General features: G+C 34.4%; 4 protein-coding genes and 1 pseudogene across 6 annotated transcripts; 3 read left to right on the top strand and 2 right to left on the bottom strand.

Annotated features, from left to right (window-relative positions):
* The first annotated feature begins 1,217 nt into the window (after window positions 1-1,217).
* On the top strand, window positions 1,218-4,126 carry LOC145558141 (amino acid permease 6-like). Its single transcript, XM_081619274.1, has 7 exons — window positions 1,218-1,296; window positions 1,430-1,657; window positions 2,554-2,647; window positions 2,746-2,960; window positions 3,126-3,268; window positions 3,395-3,622; window positions 3,701-4,126. The coding sequence occupies exons 1-7, from the start codon at window positions 1,218-1,220 to the stop codon at window positions 4,124-4,126; spliced, it is 1,413 nt and encodes a 470-aa protein (XP_081475400.1).
* Window positions 4,127-6,486: 2,360 nt separating this feature from the next.
* On the top strand, window positions 6,487-8,303 carry LOC145559212 (large ribosomal subunit protein uL2z). Its single transcript, XM_081620647.1, has 2 exons — window positions 6,487-6,997; window positions 7,783-8,303. Exons 1-2 carry the CDS (start codon window positions 6,558-6,560, stop codon window positions 8,123-8,125), a joined length of 783 nt encoding a protein of 260 aa, XP_081476773.1. The 5' UTR covers window positions 6,487-6,557; the 3' UTR covers window positions 8,126-8,303.
* Window positions 8,304-9,004: 701 nt separating this feature from the next.
* Window positions 9,005-12,641, bottom strand: LOC145559210 (uncharacterized). The gene is made up of 4 exons (XM_081620646.1): window positions 12,103-12,641; window positions 10,610-10,833; window positions 9,953-10,060; window positions 9,005-9,359 (listed from the first exon to the last, which is right to left on the bottom strand). The coding sequence occupies exons 1-4, from the start codon at window positions 12,299-12,301 to the stop codon at window positions 9,255-9,257; spliced, it is 636 nt and encodes a 211-aa protein (XP_081476772.1). The 5' UTR covers window positions 12,302-12,641; the 3' UTR covers window positions 9,005-9,254.
* Window positions 12,642-13,872: 1,231 nt separating this feature from the next.
* Window positions 13,873-21,478, top strand: LOC145559209 (inositol-tetrakisphosphate 1-kinase 4-like). Of its 2 annotated transcripts, XR_014092681.1 has the most exons (11): window positions 13,873-14,510; window positions 15,174-15,255; window positions 15,741-15,773; window positions 18,406-18,526; window positions 18,792-18,884; window positions 19,502-19,621; window positions 19,734-19,910; window positions 20,379-20,434; window positions 20,524-20,608; window positions 20,765-20,956; window positions 21,077-21,478. XR_014092681.1 is itself a non-coding variant. In XM_081620645.1 (10 exons), exons 1-10 carry the CDS (start codon window positions 14,329-14,331, stop codon window positions 20,854-20,856), a joined length of 1,041 nt encoding a protein of 346 aa, XP_081476771.1. In that variant the 5' UTR covers window positions 13,873-14,328; the 3' UTR covers window positions 20,857-21,478. The 2 variants fall into 2 exon arrangements, 1 of the variants encoding a protein (XP_081476771.1); XM_081620645.1 differs by having other exon boundaries at window positions 20,765-21,478.
* A 340-nt stretch (window positions 21,479-21,818) lies between these two features.
* On the bottom strand, window positions 21,819-24,954 carry LOC145559208 (F-box/kelch-repeat protein At1g22040 pseudogene; annotated as a pseudogene). The gene is made up of 2 exons (XR_014092680.1): window positions 24,716-24,954; window positions 21,819-23,690 (listed from the first exon to the last, which is right to left on the bottom strand). The product of XR_014092680.1 is annotated as an F-box/kelch-repeat protein At1g22040 pseudogene (transcript).
* Window positions 24,955-26,481: the final 1,527 nt, after the last annotated feature.

Below are 26,481 nucleotides of genomic sequence, written 5' to 3'. Positions count from 1 at the left end.
GTGTGGTTACACGGTTTTTACAACTTATTTGTATACTTTATTCCTAAGTATTAGCTAAAAATATGGTGAATGATTGGACACTAGTCCTACTACACATAAATATTATCCTAATTATACATAATTTATAAAGTAAAATAAAATTATGCAGTATTATTCCGCAATTAGATTCGGAGTAAAACGAAATATTCTCTTGATTCACATCCATGTAACTGATGATTCTTTGGTTGTTACAAATTCATCCATAGATGATTCCTTGGTTGTTACAATTCATCACCATGGTCAAATGCATGAATTAGATAAATTAACAAAATTTGTCAACAATTCAAATATTTTCACATACATAGTATATTGTTGTGATTACAGACTTATTTTCTAATAATGCATTTAGAAACTTAACAAAAAATTAAGTATTTCATGAATTCAAGATGGACTTTTGGACTTTAGGTTACCATATTATTTTCGGTTTGACCATGACCGAATGTTTTTACGTACTCGTTTGAAAAATGACTACTATATTATTTTAATGATATACAAATATTATTGGTTTATTTTTTCACGTTATAAAATAGTCACACTTGTTGATAATGCTATATTATTTTAATGATATACAAAAATGATATACAAATATTATTATGTCTACAATGCAAATATATTTTTTGAATTTTTTGATCCAACATAAAATAAATATTTTTCGAGAAACTATAAAATAAGAATAAAAATTACATAAATGAAACTAAAAATTTGATCAATCAAAAAATTGTTGATAATACTATTTTATACCTAAATTAAAGTAATATAATTAATTACTTGGAAAAAATATGTTAATTATGAAGTATATAATCATGAAAACATTATGGTAGCTATAATTCAAATGACTACTATAAAATTTTCATTAGATGACCACATAATTGCAATTTGTCTACCTTTCACTAAACTTTCCTTTATAAATTCACTTATTAGGTATTATATTCATATTTTCATATTATGGTAAAAAGATAAAGTCCAGGTAACCTATGATTTTTTTTCCCAAAAATAAATTTATGGTCTTATATAAAAAGAAAGGAATAACGGGCCAAAAATCCCAAAATTATATATATAGCTGCGTTAGATCTACTAATTCCTGATAATTCTCATCTCAATTCTCAAGCACACTCTCAAAAACACACAAAATCTTTGTTGGCCTAGTTTCACTCCTCTCCTTGCAATACCAAACCAATATGAACGTAAGTTCGCCTTTAGAATCCGGTAGGCTTTATGCAACGGATGTCGACGACGACGGCTGTGCCAAAAGAACAGGTTTATCTCTTCTAATCGTCCAACTATTAAATCCAAATTCGTCACATTGTTACAATCTATTTCGCATATCAAATTACAAAATATATGTTCGACTGTTACTAACTTTTCTATTTTTGTGTGTGGTGTAACCAAGGTACATGGCTTACTGCAAGTGCACATATCATAACAGCCGTGATTGGATGCGGCGTTCTATCATTAGCATGGGCCGTGGCCCAAATGGGTTGGATCGCTGGGCCCGTTGTTCTTCTCGTGTTTTCCCTTGTTACGTGGTTTGCATCTACGTTACAGGCTGATTGTTACAGAAATCCTACTACCGGCAAGAGACATTACACTTACAGAGAGGCTGTAAGGTCTATTCTAGGTATAAATTTTTATTTTAATAATTTAGTTGTATAATTATTATTCGCCGATTTTTTTTTTTGATAAAGTATATTTAATGTAGGATGTGTATCATGTTCTCGCATTTGTAATATGGATCTTATTGTGTTCGGAATTTTTTATTGAAATATAATGAGATTATTATATTAGGGTTTAACTGGTTAATAGCCTTATTATCCCTTTACAATGTTCATGAAAAAGATAAGTATTTGTTTTTTGTATGGAAAAGATTTAGGTGGTGTTTGTTTAGAATTTTGGCTAGGTATGATATTATCATTTTTCTAAATGATATGTGAATTATCATAAAAATGGTTAACATTATTTTTATTGTTGAATCTTGGGAATATATGAGAATAAACATTTAATTGAAATAATTTCCTCAATAAGTCATTGAAATAAATTTTAATTTTAAAAAATAATGTAAACATTGTTTCTTTGACAAGGTTGAAAATTATAATTATTCAGTTGAATAATATTTGTTTTCATGAATTCCCAAGATTTGACGAAATTAATAGTGTTTAGATTGAGCTATTTAGTTCTTTACTTGAGTTTGGATGTAGATATTTTGATTCTCTTAAGGAGTAGGAAATATGCCAAAGGGTGAGGGGTTAACAAATTAAGCAAAGAGACTACAAGATGTTAACTTAATTATTATGTAATTTAACACCTAATATAATGTGATCATACATATAATACACCCTTGAGGCCTTGATAAGGATCGTTTGATTTAAAATATCGTATACATTAATCTATGTTGAAATACTCGTAAATTAAATTCATACTCCATTTGAGACTTCGAGTTAAGGTATATGTATATTGTATGAATAATGTATGATATTGGGTGATACTAATGCATCTTACTTTGACATGTATGAATAGGTGGAAGAAAATTCAAGTTATGTGGCCTTGCTCAATATTCCAATTTTGTTGGAGTATCAATAGGTTATACAATCACCGCATCTATAAGCATGGCGTAAGGAATTTTATATTGATTAATTTGCATGCTAAATTAAATTTTGATTAAGATGTATTGTATAATATAATGTTTGTTTTAATTACTGTAATTTTCAGGGCTGTGAAACGAGCTATATGTTTCCATAGGATGGGGCATCAAACAGGATGTCACACACATAATAATCAATTTCTCCTTATATTTGGAATTCTACAACTATTGATGAGCCAACTTCCCAATTTTCACAAGCTTTCATGGCTCTCTATTGTCGCGGCTGCCATGTCATTTGGTTATTCTTTCATAGGAATTGGTCTTGCCATAGCCAAAGTTGCAGGTAACTGTAACTTGTAATCACAACTTCTCATTATATTGATGTGCTATTTTTATTAAGCGTGACTGTGTGATTCTTCCTTAACACGAATGTATCTCTTAGAATGCAGGATAAATTTACTTGTATTGTTAAATTAATAACAGAAGTTGTTTGTACATATTGTTGTAGGTGGTAGCAATGCAAGAACATCATTAACAGGAGTAGAAATCGGAGTAGATGTTACCGCGGCACAGAAGGTTTGGAATATATGCACAGCATTGGGAAACATGGCCTTTGCTTATGCTTTCTCTATGGTTCTCATCGAAATACAGGTAAGTTATAATCCATGTTTACAATTCTATTTTTAGTTCATTAGTCCCAAAACAATTACGAGTAGTCGGACTCATCAATGTCAAATTATCTGATCTTGTTTAACTAATGTGTGATTTATGTGACAGGACACACTAAAGCCAAACCCTCCAGAGAATGTAGTTATGAAGAAATCAATATCAGTTGGAATTTTGATCACCACATTTTTTTACATGTTGTGTGGAGTTATGGGTTATGCTGCATTTGGGAATGATGCACCTGGAAATTTCTTAACTGGATTCGGTTTCTTCGAACCTTATTGGCTCGTTGCCCTTGCCAATGTCTTCATTGCCGTCCATCTTGTTGGAGCATACCAGGTAATTAATTTATTTTTTACCTGAGTTTGTATTCGATAAGGTGAACTTAACAAGTCCTAATATATATATGTTGAACAGGTATTTGTGCAACCCCTATTTGACTTTGTAGAGACACAATGCTCCACAAAATGGCCTGAAAGTAAGTTCGTGAATGCGGAATACCCCGTGAAGCTACCTCTATATGGTTCATACAAATTTAACTTGCTAAGGTTTTTCTGGAGAACAGCATATGTCATACTAGTGACAATAATAGCAATGATCTTCCCCTTCTTCAATGATATTGTTGGCTTAATCGGGGCGCTTTCGTTTTGGCCTCTCACAATATATTTCCCTATAGAAATGTACATTGCACAAGGCAATGTTCGCAAGTATTCTTGGTGGTGGATTTCGTTACAAGTCTTGAAATATTGTTGCTTGATTGTTTCCCTGGTGGCTGTGGTTTCTTCGATTCGAGGTCTTGTTGTTGGTGTTCAAAATTTGAAGCCATTTCAATCTGTTTCTTGATCGATGTACATCTATTTGGTCACAAGTTAGATTATTATGTATGCCAACAACGTTGGGGGTCAATTTACTCCTTAATTTTTATTGTGCCACACAATATTCATTAATGGAATACTAGCTTAACATTTCATCTTCAAATTGTGCATTCAACTTTTTTACATTATTTGATGTTTGTCTCCTTTAATTATCTTTACATTATTAATTTATTATAGTAACCTAGCTTTAATTATCTTTAGCTAGAGGCTATTATATTCATTACATTAAACAAAAAAACTTTAGAAGATCAAAAAGTTTGAGACATCAGTAGTGAAAATGGGCCATACATAATACCAAGTAGAATGGCCTACGAGATGCTTAGTGTTCCAAACTAGCTAATAATAATATATTAATATTGATTTTATTAAATTGTAAACAAACTGTAAGAACTTCACAAACTATATACCCAAATGATAACATCAGGATATACTTTTAGTTAATTGTAATTATCATGTAACAAAATGATGTAATTTGCCTTATGCAATGCTAACAAAATGGTAGATGATAAGATTCATAACTAACCCCTTAATTATTCTTGATGGAAAGATATAGGTGTTCCGTGTTTAATTCATCTAAACTACTCTGTATTTCAATTTAACTTGCTCCGTTAATTATTCTTGATTTCACCCTTAAATTTACCCCTAAATAGATTTGATTTATTATTTTTCTATACTAAGGTAAAGAGAACATCACAACATGGAAAACTTAGCTTTTAATTACTATAACAACGAGTCAACGACTCATACTTTCTTCGGTGAAATTAGGACCCAACATAATTACTGAGCGATATTTAATAATTTTCTGGTAGCTATATATATATAAATTGATTTGACTATCTAGTTTGATTAGCATGATGTATATGGCTAGTTGTATAAAAAATGTTTGGCAAATATTATTTAGTGGTTAATTCATAGTTGTTTAAGTATAGGGGGGTGTTAAATACCGCCAACAATATTTATCAAAACCGCCAACATTTAAGGTGAATGGACACCAATGCCCTTACTATATTCCCACCTCCATCTTCCTCTTTCTCTTTTATTGTTTCTCTCTCATTAGGGGCGCAAGTCAACCACCACTTCCCAACCACAACAGCGGCTGTACGTCGGAGGTGAAGGAAAGCAGCGATTATTTGCCGGAGGTAGAAGGACAGCGGCAGCAAGGATTGGAGGTGATTAAATGGCATCATGGTGGTCGGAAATACCAGTTTGTCATCTCACTCGATTTTTTTTAACAATCTCCGGCGACCAACACAACCGGTCACCCGGGAGAGTAACCGAATTCCAGAGTCGATTGACCATGGTAACCGGCGTTCGAAACCGGTTACCGTCATGGGTGACCGGTTTTGCACGCCGGTTACCATGGTCAACCGACTTTGGAAACCGGTTACCGTCCCGGGTGACCGGTTTTGCGTGTCGGTTGTGCTGGTTGCTGAATTTAAAAGGAAACCACCACCTTCCTACCGACGAGGGTAGGTGGTGGGTTGTTTCTTCAATGGTTGTTGCTGCTGGTTCTTTGGGAATTTCGGCAACAACAAAAAATTAAACAAAAAAACTGGTACCTCTTGGAGGTTGCGGGCAGTGATGGTGGTGGTTGTGGTCATGGTGGCATGGTGGTGGTTGTGGAGGCGTGAGTGGTGGTGGCAATGATGGTTGCTTTTGTGGTGATTGACGGTTGAGTTTGAGGATTGATGCACTTAAGAGAGAGAAAGCAAAGTGGGGATGAGTAAGGGTAGTTTTGTCCCTTCATCACTTTTGTTGGCGGTTTGATAAAAAATGTTGGCGGTATTTAGCAATTCACTAAGTATATTATGTAAAAACAAAAAAAAAAAAAAAAAAAGAAATTGTTCAGTAGCTAATTTAGTATAAAAGAAATTTTTGAACCCATATAAGGTTTTAATAAGTTACGGAGTACGATCAAACACCTAAATTAATTTTTTCATAATAGTCAAACCTATGATAGGCTACCTTTTTTTGTTGTTGTTGTTCTACCCGATTTTCCTTTTGAGCTAATCCGGATTCGGGGATTAGTTCTAGATGGTCATGTTCCAGTCCCCTCCCGATCGTTGTTGCGCGGGATCGAACAAACTATGATAGGCTACTTTTTTTTTTTTTTTGAAAACAACTATGATAGGCTACTTTAATGTAAAATCAATATTGATTCTAATAAATCACCCAATTACAAAAAAAAACCGATAGTATTAAAACTCCAATAAAAAACATTAAGAAACCCATTAATAATCCAGTCCACAAAAACAAGCCCAAAAAAAAAGCTAGGGCAAAAACCACAAACCCTAACCCATCACTCGCCACATAAAACCCTAACTCCCCTTCTTTCCCCCATTTCATTCCCACCGCATTCATCCTCCCTCACATTTTCTCTCTCTCCCCTTTCCGCCGCCATGGGAAGAGTCATTCGAGCTCAACGTAAGGGAGCAGGCTCCGTCTTCAAGGCCCACACCCACCACCGCAAGGGTCCCGCCAAGTTCCGCACCCTCGACTTCGGCGAGCGCAATGGCTACCTCAAGGGTGTTATCACCGAGGTCATCCACGACCCTGGTCGTGGTGCACCCCTTGCTCGCGTCACTTTCCGACACCCTTTCAGATACAAGCACCAGAAAGAGCTCTTCGTTGCTGCTGAGGGTATGTACACCGGTCAATTCATCTATTGTGGGAAGAAGGCTAATCTTATGGTTGGCAATGTTCTTCCTTTGAGATCTATTCCTGAAGGAGCTGTTGTTTGTAATGTTGAACATCATGTTGGTGATCGTGGTGTTCTTGCTCGTGCTTCTGGGGATTATGCTATTGTTATCTCTCACAACCCTGATAATGATACTTCTAGGTATATTTCTCTTTCTTCTCTCAGATTTTTTATTTCATTTTTTTTGTTTTCTGGGTTTTTGATTTTTGTTCTATGTTTTTCTGTGTTGGAATTGAAAGGTGGGATCTTGTTTTATGATTTGTTTGTGTTTTGGTTTATTGTTTTTTATTTTAGATTATATTTATGGTGATTTTTGATTGGGGTTTTTGTTTTAGGATTGAAAAATTGGATCTTTTTGTATGATTTGGTTAATTATTATGGAGTTTAATTGATATTTATGTTAATGACAGTGTTTTGTTGGGTTTTGATTATGTTGATACTTGTTTTACGATTGATTAATGTGGCTGTTTTTGAAATGACTAATTGGGTTGAGCTTAGAAGTATGTATTGATGATTTGCAGACGATTGTTCAATAAGTTAGTTCAATGAAATGTTGATGTTGCGAAGGTTTTAGGTTATAGGTTGATATAAGTATAAAACTCTTGTTGGAGTTACTAATCTCTTTAAATTCCAGCCTTCAAATCATGTTCCCAAGGCAGAGTATTTCATAATTATGCCATTTGATTTTGTTTGTATTTTGTATCATTGTGTAGCATGATATGTTGTGATGTGGATTAAGGAAATGCAAGTAAGCTTTTAGCATGATCTGTGGTAATTGAGGTATTGAATTTTGTTTTAGTAATCTTTGAGTGTGGTTGTAAACTTGTAATAGCTACTCCTTGTCAACTGGAGCTGCCAATGATCTTATCAACTCTATTTATAAATTCTGATCGGACCTATTTAACGAAATCTATTCTCTGTTGTAGGATCAAGCTCCCATCTGGTTCCAAGAAGATTGTCCCAAGTGGTTGCCGTGCTATGATCGGTCAGGTTGCTGGTGGAGGTCGTACTGAGAAGCCTCTTCTTAAGGCCGGAAATGCATACCACAAGTACAGAGTGAAGAGGAACTGCTGGCCTAAGGTTCGTGGTGTTGCTATGAATCCAGTTGAGCATCCCCACGGAGGAGGTAACCACCAGCATATTGGTCATGCCAGTACTGTTCGTAGAGATGCACCACCAGGGCAGAAGGTTGGTCTTATTGCCGCCAGGAGGACTGGTCGTCTTCGTGGTCAAGCTGCCGCAAATCTTTCCAAGAGTGACAAGGCTTAATTTACTTAGGCATTTTATTGTCGTTTTTGATGTCGTTTTGTTTATTTAAAGTTTTAAGTACCTATTTTAAAGATTGCAGTGCTAAGAATATACTGAGTTTTGTTTGCAATATTAGGAATGGTTTTTGTCATGGTGACATTGAATCAATTTCACTGAGCTAGTTCTTTTTTAGCTTTAATCTGTTGAATCCGCCTTAGCTTAGTTGATTATTTGTATGAATTGCCTTGATGATAGCCTAAGTTATACATCTTGAAGCTACCATGCGAATGATTATAAGGAGTAATACTGGCTCATATCGTATAGTTTATAAAATTTATTAATTATTAAAGGTTATGCTTTTAGGTAAGCTGAATGATCCTAGTTTAGAGACACTGTCAGTCAAGATTAAGCCACCGGCTTTTGTATAATGTTTCACAAGTCCTTTTATTAAGATTAAGGTGGCTACGACGATGGTTAACTGTGTAGCTCAAACCTGGATGCCTAGTCTGAATTATCTCTGATCTTAAAAAACCTCCATATTTAACTTGTATTGAATATTTGAATGCCTAATTGAATTCCTGTTAGAAGGGCTTCTTCTGTATTACGGTATGCGCAATGTGCGCTTGGACATCATGACCACCAAGGCAAGAACTTGAATGAGATCACTTCTTTAGTGTATGCCAGGAACTTGTGATGGCAGATTCCAGATTCAACTAAGGCAGGGGTACTTTCAACCAGAAAGATTATTGCGTCAAGTGTGTTGATTAAATATTTAAATTGAATTGTCGTTATCTGGTTATTATAAATTTTTATTTTGAATTACATTATATTTTATTAGTTACTTTACGAGTGACTTGAATGTTTAAAGTGTAATTTTCGTAACTTGTTTGATTCTATCACTTGGAGAGATGAATCAATTTTGAGCATTCCATTTACCAATATAATTCTTCTTATATTTTGGCATAATACATTCATACATACATACACTAATATGTATAAACAGTTACATACAAGGCAGGAAAAGGATGGACATGAGTTACAATTCTTTTGCTTGCAAAATGAGCTTGAAGATGAGGAACCCTACTAATAACCTGCCATCAAGTTTTGGTATTTGCAGATGAATGCCACCATTTTGATCAACAATGAAAACCTATTGAATGATTCTATCTTCTTGCAGAAGTTCGTATGGATCAATATATTGAGGGAGAGAAGCTGTAGTATCAGTCCCATCATGAACGAAAGTTGGCCCAAAGTACTGCATCGAGAATTAGACAGTATAAGGGAGTATAAAATGAACAATCATATTCTATTGCATCCCAGCAAGTCATTAATCAAGGGACAAAATATATATTGACGAGCATCTACAATATACTCTTTTTGTAGTGATCATAGTGCACAAACATCTGATATTTATCTTAGTCTGCCATCATCACTTTACGCAAAGTAGCCAGATTGTTTATAAGACTTCAATATCTGTAACCTGCCCCCCAGTTCATCTTATAGACCTGATCATCATAAGCAGGACATAGATATCCTCGTATTACACTATTACATGTTCAAGTTGTATACCCTCCCCCCACTTTCTTAACAAAAGTACACTATCAATTGTTCAGACTTCAGACTGTCATTAAAGAACAACATTCACCCACTAATTCCATGTTGGAACCATTGCCAACATGAGAAAGCAAACCACTAGAAAGCATGTGTCAAACAATCTATTGCTGTTTTTCAGAATTGTTAAATCACATTCATCCCTTGTTCTACTAATATTCCATTGATTCTGCTCAGTAACTGTAGTTACTCATTCTCAAAAGATAGGCGTACAATTTTATTGCTAGAAAGGCTTACCAGATAGAGAGCAGCAAAAGAACCAACTGTCAAAATTATTAGAGGCCAAAATGCCAAGAAGAATGTTCCACCAAGTGTCAATAAAAGTTTAGCACGGGGAATTAAGCCCTGGATTAAACAAACGTAGGGAAAATTTTAGCAATTAGATAGACAAGTAAAGCAAGTACTGGAATGAAATTGGTGCACCTTAGTAAGAGATATAATCATGAATGAATCAATTCAACTAATGAAAAATGTGTGGACAGAGTTAAGAAGGGTGATTAATTAGAAGAAACCAAGCAATGAATGGCAAATACAGAAATTCACACTACACTAACTTTTAACTATAGTAATTTGCCACTCCGAGGTTACCTGGCTTGTCCCAAAATCACTTCAGACAAAATAATGGCAAGGTCATGCACCCATGTGTCTGATTTTGGGCATCAAATTGATGATACACAAAGAGGGGGCAAATACCATAACTAAGTCGCTGCAATTGATACAAACAAATCTATTTCCACACAATGCAGAGACAAAAAAGGGAAACCATGAGGACAGAAAAGCAGCTTACAGAACAAAAGAGAGAGGCAGGGAACAATTGAACAAAAAAGACAATAGGTCTTTTGTAAAGCTTGGATATTTCAATAAGCAAAGCATCAAAAATAAATTATGGTTAACCTCAAGGCCTTCACTGTTCAGTGCCATTGATTGCTCTCTTTGATTAGTCAAGCTTTTGTCTGAATCAGTCGCAACTGCATTTCTCTTTGAATACAACCTGTCAGATCCATCTTCTGTTATCTCTTCCTCAATTTTGCTCCTATTGCTCTCCTCAAGCAGTGATGTGGGTGTAATGCCTCGTCTTCGTAGCTCCTTCATAAACAAAGATTCAGGAGGTTCGTTGTCTACAAGGAAATCATACACAGGGTTAAAAGAAAGCCTAATCATTTACAACTGTAATTCTACCTGAGTGAAATCTGAAATCACTATAAAGCATATAAAGTGCTCAAAGCTTCATGCACCCCAAATCAAAGTAAACAACCAAACCTTGTGCTCCTTGTAAATATATACCAAGTACTTTATATCTTTTATAGCGTTTGCATATCATTAAAAAAGAAGTCACAATCCCCTTAAGCAACATTCCCAGATCAAAATATCGTAACCACTCATTATGATGTTTCAAGCACAGGCAAAGCTTCAGCACGACCATGATCATTGAAAATATGCAGTTAACATATTTGAGGCACGATCTTACTGTCAGTCTGTCACTAGACAGTAAATACAACTAAATATCAATCGATTAACATATTGGTTGGTGTTCTAAGACATTTTATCAATTCACATCAACTTATTCAGCTTTTTCAATGAGATGGTGCCTCTCAATCCCTTTTATTAAGACTCAAATGAACTATTCATCATGATTCAAAGCCATGAAATAGCAATTTCATGCACACATAATTCAATTAACATCATAAAACAGTAAGTTTACACAAACACACACTCTTTTTATCTTGAAATAATCAAACAATTCTCGTAAATATAAGTAAACACATTTAACTTGAACCATAAAAAAACTTCAAAATCACTCAACCCAAATTCACAACCATCACAAGTTCAAAACTTTGCTTACATGATCCTGAAAACAAGCTGGCATTGATTCCCGACATTAAACATAGTATCTTACAGACAAATGTATCCCTTATTCCAATTATTATAAATCTATAATTATTAAACTCCAAATGACTGTCATTGTTCCAATTATCATATTCATATACATGACATAATGCTCCATTGCTCCACAAATAGGAAGTATCCACTATTGCCCTATTTATTACCCTTTTCTTACCTAAATCCACTATCACATATAACAACTCAAAGAATTATCATAAACAATTACTAACAAACAAATAAGCCAAACCCCTAATCCATCATAAAGTTTCAATCTTTTTGCCAAGAAACTGACTTAATTCAGGGTATATGAAGTATATAACTAATTTAAGTAACCCCTAGTCCCCTCGGCCCTGAATTAATAGTCACGTTGATAGCATTAGCTTAATTTGAACTAGTAACGTGACAACTAAATTTATAACTATTAGAACAATTCCCAAATCAATCTTAATCAATTAATAATTAAAAAATAGTTAGGAAATCAAGAAAGGAAAGTAAGAGCTTACTGCTACTGTTGCTAGGACGATCATCACCATCTTGTAATTTAGAAAAAACCCTGTTCACCAAATTCCTAGCAGCAAATCCCCTTCTTTTCAACCGGATAATTCCTTTCCTCTGAACTTCGGAATCCAATTCAAACCTTGATGAACTCGGGAAAGAAGAAATAGTAGGTTTCATCATTTGCATAGAAGCCATTGCCACCATTTTCTTCTTTCTTTCTAAAAATTAAAAATTCTCTCTTTTTCTAGATTTCTCTAACTTTATGAACCAAACAAGCAAACAAACAAAGAAAAGACAATCAAAGGGAATGGGAAACCAATTCCATTACGTAAAACAAAGGAAAGAAGAAATAAAGAGTTAAAGGGAATGATTCCCTCCCCTAAGAGGTGGCTGACGGCGTGTTATAGAGCGGAGTAAGGCGGAGTTTGTGGCGGCGCAAATTGTGTTACGAGTGGAATATTGTGCTACGTAGTTAGCTTGTTTATGACCACGAGTTTTGGGTAATTGTTACCAAAAGAAATAAAAAATATGTGATGTGTGTTAATATTGTCTTGTAATGAGTTTGGACCATATATACTAATACTTTGTATATTTTTGGGAAATTTTTTTTGGGTGAATTGGTATGATATTAGCCGTGTAGGTGGCGGTTGACGAGGGTGGTAGACAAAGATGACAAATTGACAAGTGATATAAAACCAACTATACAAGGCAAGACATAGAGGCTATGCGTGCACGATTTCTTCTTAATATTTGGAAAGTATTGATATGATATTGTTCGAGAAGGGTATTGAATATGAATTAGAATTAATTGACATGTAAAATGAGATATAGTCATATAGAAATATGTTTGATAAATGATAATCGTACGCCTTAATGGATCAGGATTCTATATTAATTCATGAAACATTGATGAAAAAAAAAATCCCTAAAAATTAATTATTGTAGACTCAGTACTAACTAATACATAAATATCCGTTAAAAAAAAAAAACCTAACATATTAATAGCGTGAACTAATAAATTGGGATATAATAAGAACCTTATTGTTGTTCCCTTATTGTGTTTATTGTTTACCCATCTTGCATCGGCATGTACTACTTAAAGGATAACATCTATTTACCATTATTTAGGGTGTGGTTTCCTTAACTTATTAGGATTGTTTAAAGCAAAATAAATTCATTATAAGATAGATACTTATTTGTATTTATAATTGGCTTAAAACAAAAATAATTCAACACGTTTACTAGTTTGAATAAAAGTATGCTAAAAAACTTTTTTTTTTTTTTTTTAAAGAGTAGCGATTAATGAAGATATATTTAAATATATTTTTTTTTAAAAAAAACCCTTAAATGCTAAATCAATCATATTGTTGTTTGTTTCCATGACACCTCGAAATAGAAATAACCTACGACTAGAAATGCACTAACATACATACTATTCTACTTGTGAATAGATGAATTTGTATGTACAATTGGTTCAATAGCTAAAGATAACGAGAATGAAGCAAATAAAAGACACTATATCAAAGTAGATTAGGAAGAAATGGAAAAATAACGGGTTTACTTTTAAAACCGACCGACGTTTTATATGTTGGATGTGTACTACCATTTCACTATATCCTTGTGTTAGTACAAAAATACAAATGTCTCTATTGACATTAGCCTCGTGCAAATTGCATCATACTTTTCACAAGTGGCAAGAGATAATTTTCACAAGAGATCAAATACTTCACCAAATTAAAACAAAGGGAAAAAAAAAATCTAGTACAAGTAGATAAGAACAATGAAGGACAACCAAGTAAAAAAATAAAAATAAAAAATCCACTAATAATATAGACCAATGGAACATTCCAAAGCTCTTTGCTGAATTTGATACTTAAATTCTCTTCATTTCCCCAATTTTCTCCTTTTCTCTCTCCTCCTTCATCTTCTTCATCCTCACAAATTCTGCAAATTTCAGAATATTCGCCTCTTTTTCTTCGTAATTCTTCGCTTTTTTTATGCATTTTCCACACGCTATTAACAGGAAAATTATCCTAGAGAGAGAAAAAGTGAAGGATTTTTAGAGAGAGAAAGTAATCATCGTTGACTGATACTTTGCAGAAATTTCGATCACTGTTGAGAAATTGAGTTTTCGCCATTTTTGATTGTGTAATACCTCGAATTTCAGCTTGAATTTGGTGTTTGTTTGACGGAATTTGGATTTGTTTTTGGCTTTCGATTGTTCGCCGGGTATGAGGTTAGACGGAGAGATCAAAGAATTTGAGTATGAAGAGGAGAGAGAAAGTGGTGAAGAAATGAATTCGGTTTCAAATTCGATTAATTTAGGGTTTTCTCAGCAAGTTGTTGTTGGTTATGCGTTAACGACGAAGAAGAAGCAGAGTTTCTTGCAACCTAAGTTTGAACTCATTGCTAGGTATATAACTACGCATTTCTTTTTGTTTCATTCGATCAAATTTCAGATTATTGAATTTTTATTTTGTCAGTTTGTTTAACCGCCATTGTTGTCTGCTTGCAATCATGAGGATCAGATATTATTTTGGAAGCTTGTGTAAGATAAATATTGCATAGTAATTAAATTGCTTTTAATAAGTATTATGTTGAATATTCCATGGCATATATGCTCCCGCCCTAATAAGACTAAGTCGGAGTCAATGATTTTGAGAATTTTTGAGTTTATGGTACCTAAATTACCTAACTTGTCTAATAATACTGTTGATATAGTAAGAATACGAAGTATTCTTATCCATTCTTTTACTGTACCAATGGACTAGTTTGTTACTGTACACAAAACACTATTGGAAGTATTTGATGATAAGTAGTGTTTTACAGTTGATTGCATTGCCTCATGGATTTATATAGTGAAGTTTTCGGCATTTCGTGTTAAAAAGATACAATCAATGATTTAACAGCTGTTTAATTTTCTTTCTATATTTGTCTAATTTTGTGTCTTATCCAAGCTCTTTGTAATGAGTATGTGATGTCAATTGTTGTTTGATGAAAAAGAAGCCAATATGCAAAAATTTGGTATCATTTGTATTTTCTAGAATCAATTTAAATGTAGCTTGTTTTGATGCAGAGACAAGGGGATTATATTTGTTCCCATTGACCAACACAGGCCATTGGCAGAGCAAGGTCCATTTGACATTGTTTTGCACAAGGTCAGTCTATATATTTTGATACTTGACTTTGCATTCTTTTATTATTTTTTAAAATAACTAGTGTCCTTTTGTATTCCAACACAGTGCACTTTTCAATACTTAGGCTTTTGTTTGAAGGATGTCTTTCTTTATCCACAGTGTTCTTCAATTCATTGGCTTTGTTGAGTTTTATTCGTAGACATTTCATATAACAAAGAGGTCAAAATCTAAGCTTTGGCAAATGTTATTACTTGTTTAGTTTGAAAAAAATATACAAATTTGTTTTCTAGCGGGCTGAAGGGGTGAGTTGTAGGCTTTTAGTATAGTATATCCGGGGTATTTCCGGTAGCAATGTTTCCCAAAAATTGTCTTTTTTATCATCAAACATGATCAATATTATCTTTTGTAAATTCATTCATGCTTAATACGAGCTAATTCTTCTAGTTGCTTTTGCTTTAGCTTTAGCTGCATATCACTCTCTCTGATTAATCTTTTGTTTCTTACAGCTACTGAGCAATGAATGGAGCCAACTTCTTGAAGTAAGTCATTCTTTGAGATAACATATCTAGCAATGCTGATAATCATCTCATGTGTCACTTCTTATGATGCTGTGCTTCCTGATATATCTGATTATTCTGGGTGGTTTTCAGCTTGTTATATAACAATAATGTTCTTTTGGATAGTTTGGATCTCATATGAAATTGATTGGTGGAACATATAAGTGACATATGTTCCTATGTTAGTTAAAACTTATTGTTGCCTGACATAATTTGCAGAATCATGCTCTGTACATCATGAACCATCACAAGATATTTATGCTTGGTCATTGAAGAGTTCAGACAAGTGAGGGTTGATTTTCTGCGTCAATCTGGATAACTTATCCAGGAGTTATTAGGTCTGGCTGCTAAAAAAATACTGCATTGCTGAATCCATTCTTGGGGTACCACTGCCTTGAACTGTATATGCTGATATGACTAGTTTTTGTCTTAGTATGCTGTTGGTTCTGGTCTTGGTAACTTGGAACCTTTTATTTTCTGCAATCCAGTTTTGTGTCGGGAAAAATCTGGTTTCTAATTATGCTGATATGACATAATTGGCTTAATTGATGGCCAATTGAACGGTTGATGTAGGTTATAAGGAGCAGCAAACTAATAAAAATGAGCTGTTTGCCTGTCCCTAATGTATGTCTATTGCTGTCTCAGCTATAATGTTTTACTGAGTAGATAAAGTTGCTAGCTCCTCAGTTATTACTCCTTATAAATGTATATCTGCTTTATTGCTTAGGCTATCCTCATCAATGCTTATCTTTACTAAAAAGGTTGAATTGAAGTGAGCTTCAATCACAGCTAAAACCCAATAAGTAGTTGACTATAGGTGCAGCCCTATTGGTAAATTTGATGCTGGGGAGAAGTTGACCAATACAGCCCTACGCACCTACCTAGATTAAGTATTGGGAGGAATAGAAGTGTATGGTGTTGAATAAAAATCACGGTCAGACAGCTATTGACATAGGTAGGAGAGAATATGATATTTGTTGGCTAGGAAGATGTGGAGCAATAGGCAGGTGAGTGGTGACTATTGGGATCTTAGAATAACTCTAAGGGAGGCCTTTAAAGGATTGGGCTATGGAGTGTTTAGTAGCTGTTTCTTAAGGATAAGCGCTGGAGATTCATGTTGATGGTTGAAGAAGAAGGCAGAGTTTTAGATCTTAGTGCCTTAATTTCTTTGTTAATAAGTACCTTCAAGTAATAGAAGGATAACATCTTTCCGAGCCTGCTTCTAGGTGTAAGATATAAGGTAAGAATTCAAACCCATGGATTTCCTAGAATCAGTACCTCATGGGAGGTGTTTGGTTCTTCCTTTTCTTTCCTCACTCCTCCTTTTATCTCTTCCAATGCCTCTTCCTCTATCTCTTCCCCACCCCATTGTGTCCTCTCTCTTTCACCATTATGGAGCTTCTTGAGCAGTGGCTCTGTGCTCTAATGTATGAAGTGCATAGTTAATCTTAAGGTCGTCGAGAGTAATTCACCTTGTCCGGTAAAACTTAACTTTTATACTTCTAATCAAGTAAGAATATATTACACGTACTATTGATACACTGTCATTTTACGCATAAGAGTTACCCAATTTTAGGGATTAGAGCTCTAATTATAATGTTGCTTTTGGTGGTGGGGGAGGGAGGGTTGGGTGAGCGGAGCCTTAAGCCATGAATGCTTTTAGTCACTGGCTAATGCTGAGTTTATATTATATTTTATCTTTCTCTAGGTAACTGATTTCACAGAGATTTCCTTTTATCTTTGCTCTTTTATTAAATGTGTTTCTGCAATTCTAAGTTAAAGAGGAAACTCTGCTTGCATGAAGTGAAGAAAGTAAAGTTGTTAATGATTGTATGTGGTGTCAGTTTTTGGTGTTTGCACTATGCATGGGTTTGAGCAATGGATGAGATAGTCTGGAAGGTGAAATAAATTAATGACCTTTTTGTTACATTAAGTCCGTTATGTAAAGTAATTCAACATGCTGTTGTGTGAAAATGTTTTTCCATAAGTTGTATTTAAAATCACACCGTGTGTCATAAGCTGTCATATCTGCATTAGCCATTGTAACTCGAAGCTCAAGTTAAGTGTATTACTGTTTATATTTTTGAAATTCACCTATAAGAAAACTTTGGGCCACACTTAAGTCACTACGAATGTTTGAAGTCTCTTTCTTTACAGATTATCTTGATATGCTGTTTAAAGTTCTATAACTGTACGTAATATCTAAGAATTTTTTTATAAACCCATTCTGATAAGGAAGTTGAGAATTTCCAGTCTATCATGTCACATTGCAACTGTGTCGACATGATGTGCAACACCTGAAAAATACCAATTTTGTAATACTGAGGTTGCCACAGTTATGAAGACTGAATGCATTAGAAAGTTTTTCAATACTTGTTATTATATCTCTCTTTGACAGTTTGACAAACATTAGCTTTCAAGATACTACTTCTACAAAGGAATGAATATAATAAATAAATAGAAAACTAAATCTAGACACAAATTGCTATCTTGGTCATTGTATTTGTCTCATGTACTAAGGTGTTTACTGAGTTATATGCCTTTCAAGTGAAGCTTTCCCACAGAATGTTGAACTTCAATCTTACCATTTTCCCTGTCCAATTTCATTTTGAAGGATTACAGACTCAAGCATCCAGATGTAATGGTTCTTGATCCTCCTTATGCGATACAATGTGTGAGAAATAGACAGTCCATGCTTGAAGATGTAGCTGCTTTGGGCTTGGCTGATTCTTATGGTAAACACTGTTACATGTTGCTGAGTGCTGACATTTATCTGATTTTAATAAGATCTTTCTAATATTTATAAGGAGAACAATACTTTCTCCATTTTCCTTATATTTCTCTATTGGTTGGAAATATTCTTGTACTTCTCAAGTTTAATTTTTTCAAAAAGTTGGCTTACTTATTTGGATTCTCGTTCCGTGATCTCATTTGTCTTCTGGTGGTATAGATGTTTATCGTGTTGACCTGATGTATTATCTATTATTTTATATCCGTTAGGCAGGGTATGTGTGCCTAAACAGCTGGTTATCGAGAAAGATCCTACGTTGATTCCTGCCGAGGTTGCTAAAGCTGGATTGAAACTCCCATTAGGTATGCATCCTGTGCTCTGTTTCTGTCCATTGTAAATCAATAGTTGTACTGCTTTTTTAATGGTAGAGAGCCTCAGATACTCGAGAAAATTACATAGTGGTTCTATCATTGCCCACAGGATGTGCGAACTGTTTAAATTGTAGTACACCTATATCATGCATATTTGGATTATTGTGTTTCTATTTTATAATGTAGTGTTGGCATTTAGTGCTCTCTCAAGTGTTGGTTGTTTGAAAGGCTTATAATTGTAAAGCATGAGAACGTTGATGATGCATGAATGACAATGAGTCTTGGTTCTTGAATGGTGTATAAAACAATGGTGGTATATATGATTGTTTACATTTTGTGATAATGAAAAATATTTAGATGCTTGCCTAGTTGCCTGGTTGCCCCTACGTGCATTGAACAGGTTTGCTTTGTCAGTTGCAAAAGAACCTTGGCATTTGGCTAGCAATTTATTTTTCTTGGTTTAGTTTCCATGTTGGAAGACAGAAATGTTTATGGATATAGAAAATAGAATGCAACATTAACTTTGGAATGGCTTCAAGATTCTCGTGTCCTTGGTATGTTGGTATTTGTTCAGTGAATTGAACTTGGGCTTTTGGATTGTATTGCAGTGTCGAAACCATTGTTTGTGGATGGAAGTGCAAAGTCACACGAGCTATTCCTTGCTTATGATAATGTCTCTCTATCGAATCTTGAGCCTCCATTGATTCTTCAGGAGTTTGTTAACCATGGTAAGTTATTTTGATATATTAACATAGTACTCCGTATGTCTTTTTTCCCCGCCCTTCCTAGTTCGTCTGTAGGTAACCAAAGATATCAATCACTTCTTTTGTTTCAATGCAGGTGGTGTCATGTTTAAAGTCTATGTTGTTGGGAATGCTATAAAAGTTGTAAGGCGATTCTCTTTACCAGATGTCTGCAAGAGAGAGCTTTCAAAGTATGCTGGGGTTTTCCAGTTTCCAAGGGTTTCATGTGCTGCAGCAAGTGCTGATGAGGCAGATCTAGAGCCTGGTATTGCTGGTAAGACTATGTTACCATACACCAACTAAGGAAAATTAGAGTTCTGAGGCCAATTGTGCTACTGCTGGCTCATATAGCTTTCCCAGTGTCTGAAATGACAACTGAAAGAAAATGATATGATAATCACACTGCTTATGACATGCTGGAATGCTGGATGTGGGTTATATTGTGGATTTCATGGAAACCTTTTGTCATTTAAAATAGTTCTCCACGAGAGGAGCTGTTGTGGTCAAATTATTTGATGCGAAATTAGTCACTTAACTGCTGACTCATTTTAAAGTGAATTACTCCGTACTTATTTGTCTTCAATAGCCTCTTTTCTGTTGGTGGTGTTGAGGTTGGAGGGGGTAACAATATATTTTGTCCTGAACAATCTTTTGTTGGGTGTAAGGAGAGTTTGTATTTTACAAAGTATGGAAAGCCTCTATTTGAGTGTTTTACGTTTGCACTGTATTTGGTTTGTTTCAGAGCTTCCTCCTAGACCGATGCTTGAGAGACTTGTTGGGGAACTTCGCCGCCGAATGGTAATTCCCTGTTGTTCATTGTGTCCGCCTTTTTATAGCATGTTATCTCTAGACATACCTCTGCTTCTGACCCTTGCTGTATTTTTCAGGGGCTTCAGCTGTTCAATATTGATATTATCCGTGAGCATGGGAAAAGAGATCTGTTCTATGTAATCGACATAAATTACTTCCCTGGTTAGTTTCTTCATCTATCTTGAATGTTGTTATATAGCTGCCTGAACCACCCTCTCTTCCCAGTAAGCACCAAGTACAAAACTTCAAGATTGATCATTTTACTTAACCTGGGATACAATTCATTCTAATTGTGAAATTGACACTTCCATCTATCAGGTTATGGAAAAATGCCGGGATATGAACACATATTTACTGATTTCCTGGTGGGCCTTGCGGATAGTAAAAACCAAAAGCAGCTCGAGTTATAAGTTCAGAGGTTATGAAGCCATTGGCATAAACCTGCTTGCAGGCCATTCCGCAGAAAAGCTGAATACATGTCAAGATCTTGGATTTTCTAAATGCTAACTGGTATGAATGACCCTCCACAAATGCTTAGCTTTTTTAGCAGTTGAAGCATTAAGGTTCACGTGCTAGTGGCTATTATATCTAGCAATGAAGCAAACTTGTTTTATGTAAATATGAAATCAGGTATTGTCCCACACTTTGGGGCACTTTGATACATGCTCTGGATTTGGCAGAAGCTAACTTATTCAGATCGTGATTTCTGGTGGAAATTCGGCATGGCTGAGTGCAATTACAAGTGAAGCTATGTACCTATAGTCCTCCAATCCTGAATTTGATTTCCCTTCATGAATTCTTGAATCTTGATTCAATCTAATCCTAGCAAATGGAGAGAATAAAGGATCATCCCTTATAAGAGCAAAATAATTGTGTAATTTCCTTTTTTGTTTTTGTTTTTTGTTTGAATAGCCCTAGCCGCTAGTGCTGAACCGCCAATCATCATGGTATTCTATTGATTGTTCTGGTAGTATTAGTTTTGTAGGTGTTTGAATTTTTATTCTGAAGGAGATGTTCACTGGTTCTCGTTTAGCCTTTTAATTGTTAATTTACGAAGCCTTACTAAGGTGTATCTGATCTTTTGGTTTATGTTACCTTTTAAACGTTTGAGATTAATGTCTTCCCATGATATTCTTTTTGGCATAAGGCATGACTCTTGGGGCTGTGCTAGAAAAACATGGAAAGGACCAGAAGGTTCAACCACCCAAGCTCAAACCATGTGTCTTGCTTGGGCTTACATGACATTTAAGTCTATTGACAGTAGCAACACGTAAACATACGAAGAGCCATTGATAATATTGGTTTATTTGTTTGTGTTTTTTATGATTATACTCTCGTATATGTTTGGAACTAATGTTATGTATCAGAGAGGTATGCTGTACTGGAAATCTCCAAATAGAAAAGAAAAAAAAAATGAATTAAGAGTGGAGTAGACAGAGTAGGAGTGTAGGACGTGGTATTAATCGTATTATGTATATCTACAATGGACACTAACCAAACAGCCAACAATAGCGTCAAAGAAAAAGGCATAAGTACTTATTAGTTATTATTACACGTTCTTATCATCACAAACTTGTACCCATGCGCAATTATTCATATGGTAACCTCTGAGCTCCAATCACTTTTAGCCTTCCCTTGGGGCAGGACGCCTAGAATGAGCGAGGAGTGAAAAGATGCATCACGTTCTTCCATCTAACGCTAGCGCCAAAAACTGGGGGATTATATCAACTGCAGGTCTAATCAGATTCGAGCAATGAGCCAATGATAACAACATCAAGAATCAGATTCTGAGAATTTGACAGCTAACCAACTCAGAAGGCCCAGTTCTCATTGATGCAATGACTTTCCAGGTAACTTCTGACGGAGACGATGCAACAGAGCTTTCAGTTAAAGAGCATCTGCTAGACAATGAATTCAACTGTGCGGGTTGTGCCAAGGGTCCCGTAGCAGCTTGCAAAACTGCAATATCAGAATTGGCATCTTTTATGATCACATGAAGCTTTCCAAGGAAACCAGCAAGTAAATATGGAGATTCAGCATCAGTTTGATCATGAGTCATAGGAACTTCTCCAGATATAACCTTCCAAGAATCATCTTGGTGATCATATACTTTAATCTTAGCATTATCCAAAGAGCCTGACAGATCCAAAGCGTATAACTCATCATCAACTACAACACTCAATTTGGTTCCTGCCTGCTTAGCAGGCCAACCCTCGCCCATTCCAACAGGCATTTCAATCCATGAATTAGTTTCTGGGTCGTATATTTCGCCACCAGCATCAACAAAGAAAGGCCAGCAGTACAAACTTTGAGGCACATAAAGCTTATTCTTGTATGTTGTCAATCCTGTTGCTATTGGCTTGAGAAGATCAGCTAAAAAAGCAGTAGGCATGACCTGAGCCTTAGCGAATGGCATGCTGGGAACCTCAGACCACTGATCTGTCTCAGGGTCAAACACTTCGGCACACTGCAAAGGAGTTAACCCACCTCTGTATCGGCTAACCCCTCCAACAACGTAGAGTTTGTTGTTAATGACTCCTGTCTTACTATAAGCTCTACCAGTTAACATGGGGCTCACTTCATTCCAGGTATTTAGAATAGGATCATAGCGTCGGACACACCTTAAAGCTGAGGTCCTCGAAAGTCCCCCAACTACATAGAGACAACCATTCACAGCCGCAATTGAACAGCCACAGAAAGGAAGTTTGTCCAGTGGATCACCTCCACCAAGCCACCCTCTTATCGCTTCTGCTATTTTCAATTTTGATCCCAAAGAGTTCCACACTTGAATAGCCAAGCCTCTACGAGATTCATCATGGGTTAAGTTACGAGGCATTGGGGGCAACCTTTGCCATTTCTGAGAAACAGGATCCAATGCATACCATGATAAGTTATCTTCAACACGAGACAGTATGAAAAGCCACTCCTCCGTTATTGTAAACTCTCTTCTTAAATCATATATTTCAGAAGTAGATAAAGCTTCTTTCCAAGTCCGAGAAACCAACTTCAGTTGCAAATAGTAAGCTCTAGGCACTCTGGCAAGAATCTGGAGTGATAGTTCATTTGGAAGAGAAGGAATTAGTCTTGTGCTATGCTCAAAGCACCTTGTTACCCTTAGTCGCTTGCAAGAGCCTCTACTTGTATCCTCATAGTCCAGCCGTTTACACTCACTGGAACTGTTCAGGCTGAATATACCACCCATTAAGCCGAGCAAGTCAATTCATAACCATAAAAAGTAAGAGGCCTTCATACAGAAAAAAAAGGGCATTCGTTAATCTCTAAGAGTGAACACTATAGAAAAAGTTGACTCAGCTACAAAACTAAAGATTTGTCCCTAAATTGAGGAAAAAACTAAAGAGGCCATTGCTAAGGGAGACACAGATCCTATACACTTTAGATAATGTGGCAACAATCCAAGGAAAACACAAAGGAGTCCAACCCTTGTATTCGTCCCTAAAATCCTATACTGTGTATAAAACTAAAGAGGCCATTGCTAGGGAAGATACAGAACCTATAGACTTTAGATAATGTGGCAACAATCCAAGGAATACGCGAATGAGTCCAATCCATATATTCGTCCCTAAATTGTTCCACATCACCTAGGCTCGTGCACCCGGAGACACAGACGACTAGGTGTTACGGTGTCCATGGCTAAAGTCTTCCATCAATTAAATCAATTGTCAACCAATGAAGTCAATCTCTCTTCTGTCAATGCAAATATTGAAAAAATGATATACAAATACCTAACTACAACCAGTCAATAATATATCAAATCATACTAAGATTCCATTCAAATTCCAGACATTCTTGCATTAAATAAACACGAATATTGCAAATACACTTGTTTTCACACTCCAAAAACCAATGTTGATTGTGCAAAAACTGACCAAATCATTATTTACACTCTGTTTACATTTCTTAAAAATCTCAACTAAAGCATGTAATTTCCCTCATCTTCAAACTCAAATTCACAGCTACTTCAACAAGATTTTCCCCAAACTATAAAGCAATTAATACCAAAAAAATTCTAATACAAACAAAAAACAAAGTTAATTTTTTTGCAATCAAATCAATATGAATAGTTTTTGCAAATTTTCCTGAGAATCACTTTACGAACACCCAAAAGAAAGTTAAGAATATGCAAAATCAACGCAATGAAGAAAGGTATGAAAAATTTCTATTCATAGAAATACTAAAAAAGGAAACTAGAACTTCTAATTTGCGATCAATTAATCAATTAAGGGTTAATTAAAAGGGGGAAAACAAAACCTGAATTACGCCGCAATTTAATCGGAAGAAATAGTTTAGTTTGAGCATGAGAATAATTTGCAGAGATCTGACAGAATTAAAATTAAGATTGATAGAATCTGGAAGAAATTGAATAATGAAGGTACAAAAACAGAGATTTTGAGGAGAGAGAAAGTGAGCAGGAGATCCACGAGTATATTTTGTATATATACTGCTTCTTATGCGCTAGGACCGTAGGAGAGAGACTGTGTTTAACCACAAACTTCTTGGAGTGTTGTATTTGCGTACAATAACACAAAACAAAATTAGCAAGTGACACAATCCTACGAAATAATTTTTTTTTTATTTTTTATTTTTTTTATTATTTATTTTTTTTAAGGAAAATCTAATATATATATATATAAATAAAGTAGACATTTTTGGAGAGCATTGAGAGCGCCACATAAGAAAATATATTTTCGACCAATTAACAATTAGATTTCTATTTTATTTTAGAATTAAAAAAATCACTCGCCACCTAAACAAAAGTGACGAATGAAATTTAAAATTTTTTTCCACGTAGGTAAAAACGACGAATAGTAATTTATTAGGATTTTAAATATTTAAGAACACTAAATTTTATCATTTTTATTTGTTACAAAACAAAAAATTATCTTTATATATTAGGATTTATATCATTTAAAAAACTAAAATTATATTTTGATATTTAAAAAATATAAATTATCATTTGATGTTAATGGTTTTATGTAAATTTCTAATGATATAATACTTTCATACAAAATTTTAAAACTTATAATGCAAGAAAAAAAATTAAGAGATCACCACAAAAATATTTATATAAAAAATGTATATAAAAATTTGTGCATCGCACGCCACATAAGCAAAATTAATATTTCGACCAATGAAAAATTAGATTTATATATTAATTTAGAATTTTAATTTTCAGTCGTCATTTAAGAAAAAATTAACAAATGAAATTTGAGAATTGAAAACAAAAAATAGTAATTTAAGATTTAAATTATTAAAAAAAAAAACAAAAATTATATTTTATATTATCTTTTACATTAGGATTTATATTATTTTAACAAATAATTAAAAATTAAAAAATATATTTTGATTTAATGATTTTATCTAACTATCCGATGAATGAGATAATATTTATTTCAATTTATAAATTCAAGTTCTATATACATTAAATTTAAATAAGAATAATTTAAAACTTAACAAAATATTTTACCTTAAATTAATGTTAAAATAATAGAATAGAAAATAAAAACAAAAAAAATATTAAGAAATTACAAAAAAAAATATACAAAATGAAATATTTAAAAACCGTGCATCGCACGGGCTTACATCTAGTATTATCTGATTTTGGTGATTGCAACTTGTCGTATTTTAGATCATAGACACATGTGCACGATATTTAGTTTCCACCAATAGTTGTGATTCATTCTGACTAAAGTTCAATCCAATGTGAAACAAAGTGTTTGATCCAAATGCAAGATATGTAATTGGAATTGATTAAAAAAATGAAATCCAAATCCAAATCCAAATCCAAATTTATGTATATAGAATAATAGTAATTCGTAAATAGGAAGTATTGATTTTGAGTTATTTTTATAAAAGGTCCTATGGTTGCTATGTTGGGACATGGGATTGAATCTCAATATTTTGTACCCTCTAATACCCTCCGAGAGTCCAATTAAGTGGGTGGAACCATCCAATTTGCCTTAAAACATTCAATTTACCAATTCGCAACTTGCACCGATCTTGTGAACTCAAGCCTA

The sequence above is a fragment of the Chenopodium album genome, chromosome 9, assembly GCF_948465745.1.
Source record: "Chenopodium album chromosome 9, dcCheAlbu1.1, whole genome shotgun sequence".
NCBI lineage: Eukaryota > Viridiplantae > Streptophyta > Magnoliopsida > Caryophyllales > Amaranthaceae > Chenopodium > Chenopodium album.
The sequence above is the reverse complement of the archived record's forward strand: the minus strand, read 5'-3'. Positions and strand labels throughout refer to the sequence as shown.

Excerpts from the sequence above, each read along its gene's own strand:
- LOC145559212 (XM_081620647.1), top strand. The coding sequence starts at position 6,558 with ATGGGAAGAGTCATTCGAGCTCAACGTAAGGGAGCAGGCTCCGTCTTC. Across the intron at positions 6,998-7,782 it reads CCTGATAATGATACTTCTAG|GATCAAGCTCCCATCTGGTT; the intron begins GTATATTTCTCT and ends TCTCTGTTGTAG.
- LOC145559210 (XM_081620646.1), bottom strand. The coding sequence starts at position 12,301 with ATGGTGGCAATGGCTTCTATGCAAATGATGAAACCTACTATTTCTTCT. Across the intron at positions 10,834-12,102 it reads TCGTCCTAGCAACAGTAGCA|ACAACGAACCTCCTGAATCT; the intron begins GTAAGCTCTTAC and ends ATTTCCTTGTAG. Across the intron at positions 10,061-10,609 it reads TGAACAGTGAAGGCCTTGAG|GGCTTAATTCCCCGTGCTAA; the intron begins GTTAACCATAAT and ends TGTTTAATCCAG.
- LOC145559209 (XM_081620645.1), top strand. The coding sequence starts at position 14,329 with ATGAGGTTAGACGGAGAGATCAAAGAATTTGAGTATGAAGAGGAGAGA. Across the intron at positions 14,511-15,173 it reads AAGTTTGAACTCATTGCTAG|AGACAAGGGGATTATATTTG; the intron begins GTATATAACTAC and ends GTTTTGATGCAG. Across the intron at positions 15,774-18,405 it reads AATGGAGCCAACTTCTTGAA|GATTACAGACTCAAGCATCC; the intron begins GTAAGTCATTCT and ends TTCATTTTGAAG.
- LOC145558141 (XM_081619274.1), top strand. The coding sequence starts at position 1,218 with ATGAACGTAAGTTCGCCTTTAGAATCCGGTAGGCTTTATGCAACGGAT. Across the intron at positions 1,297-1,429 it reads CGGCTGTGCCAAAAGAACAG|GTACATGGCTTACTGCAAGT; the intron begins GTTTATCTCTTC and ends GGTGTAACCAAG. Across the intron at positions 3,269-3,394 it reads TGGTTCTCATCGAAATACAG|GACACACTAAAGCCAAACCC; the intron begins GTAAGTTATAAT and ends TTTATGTGACAG.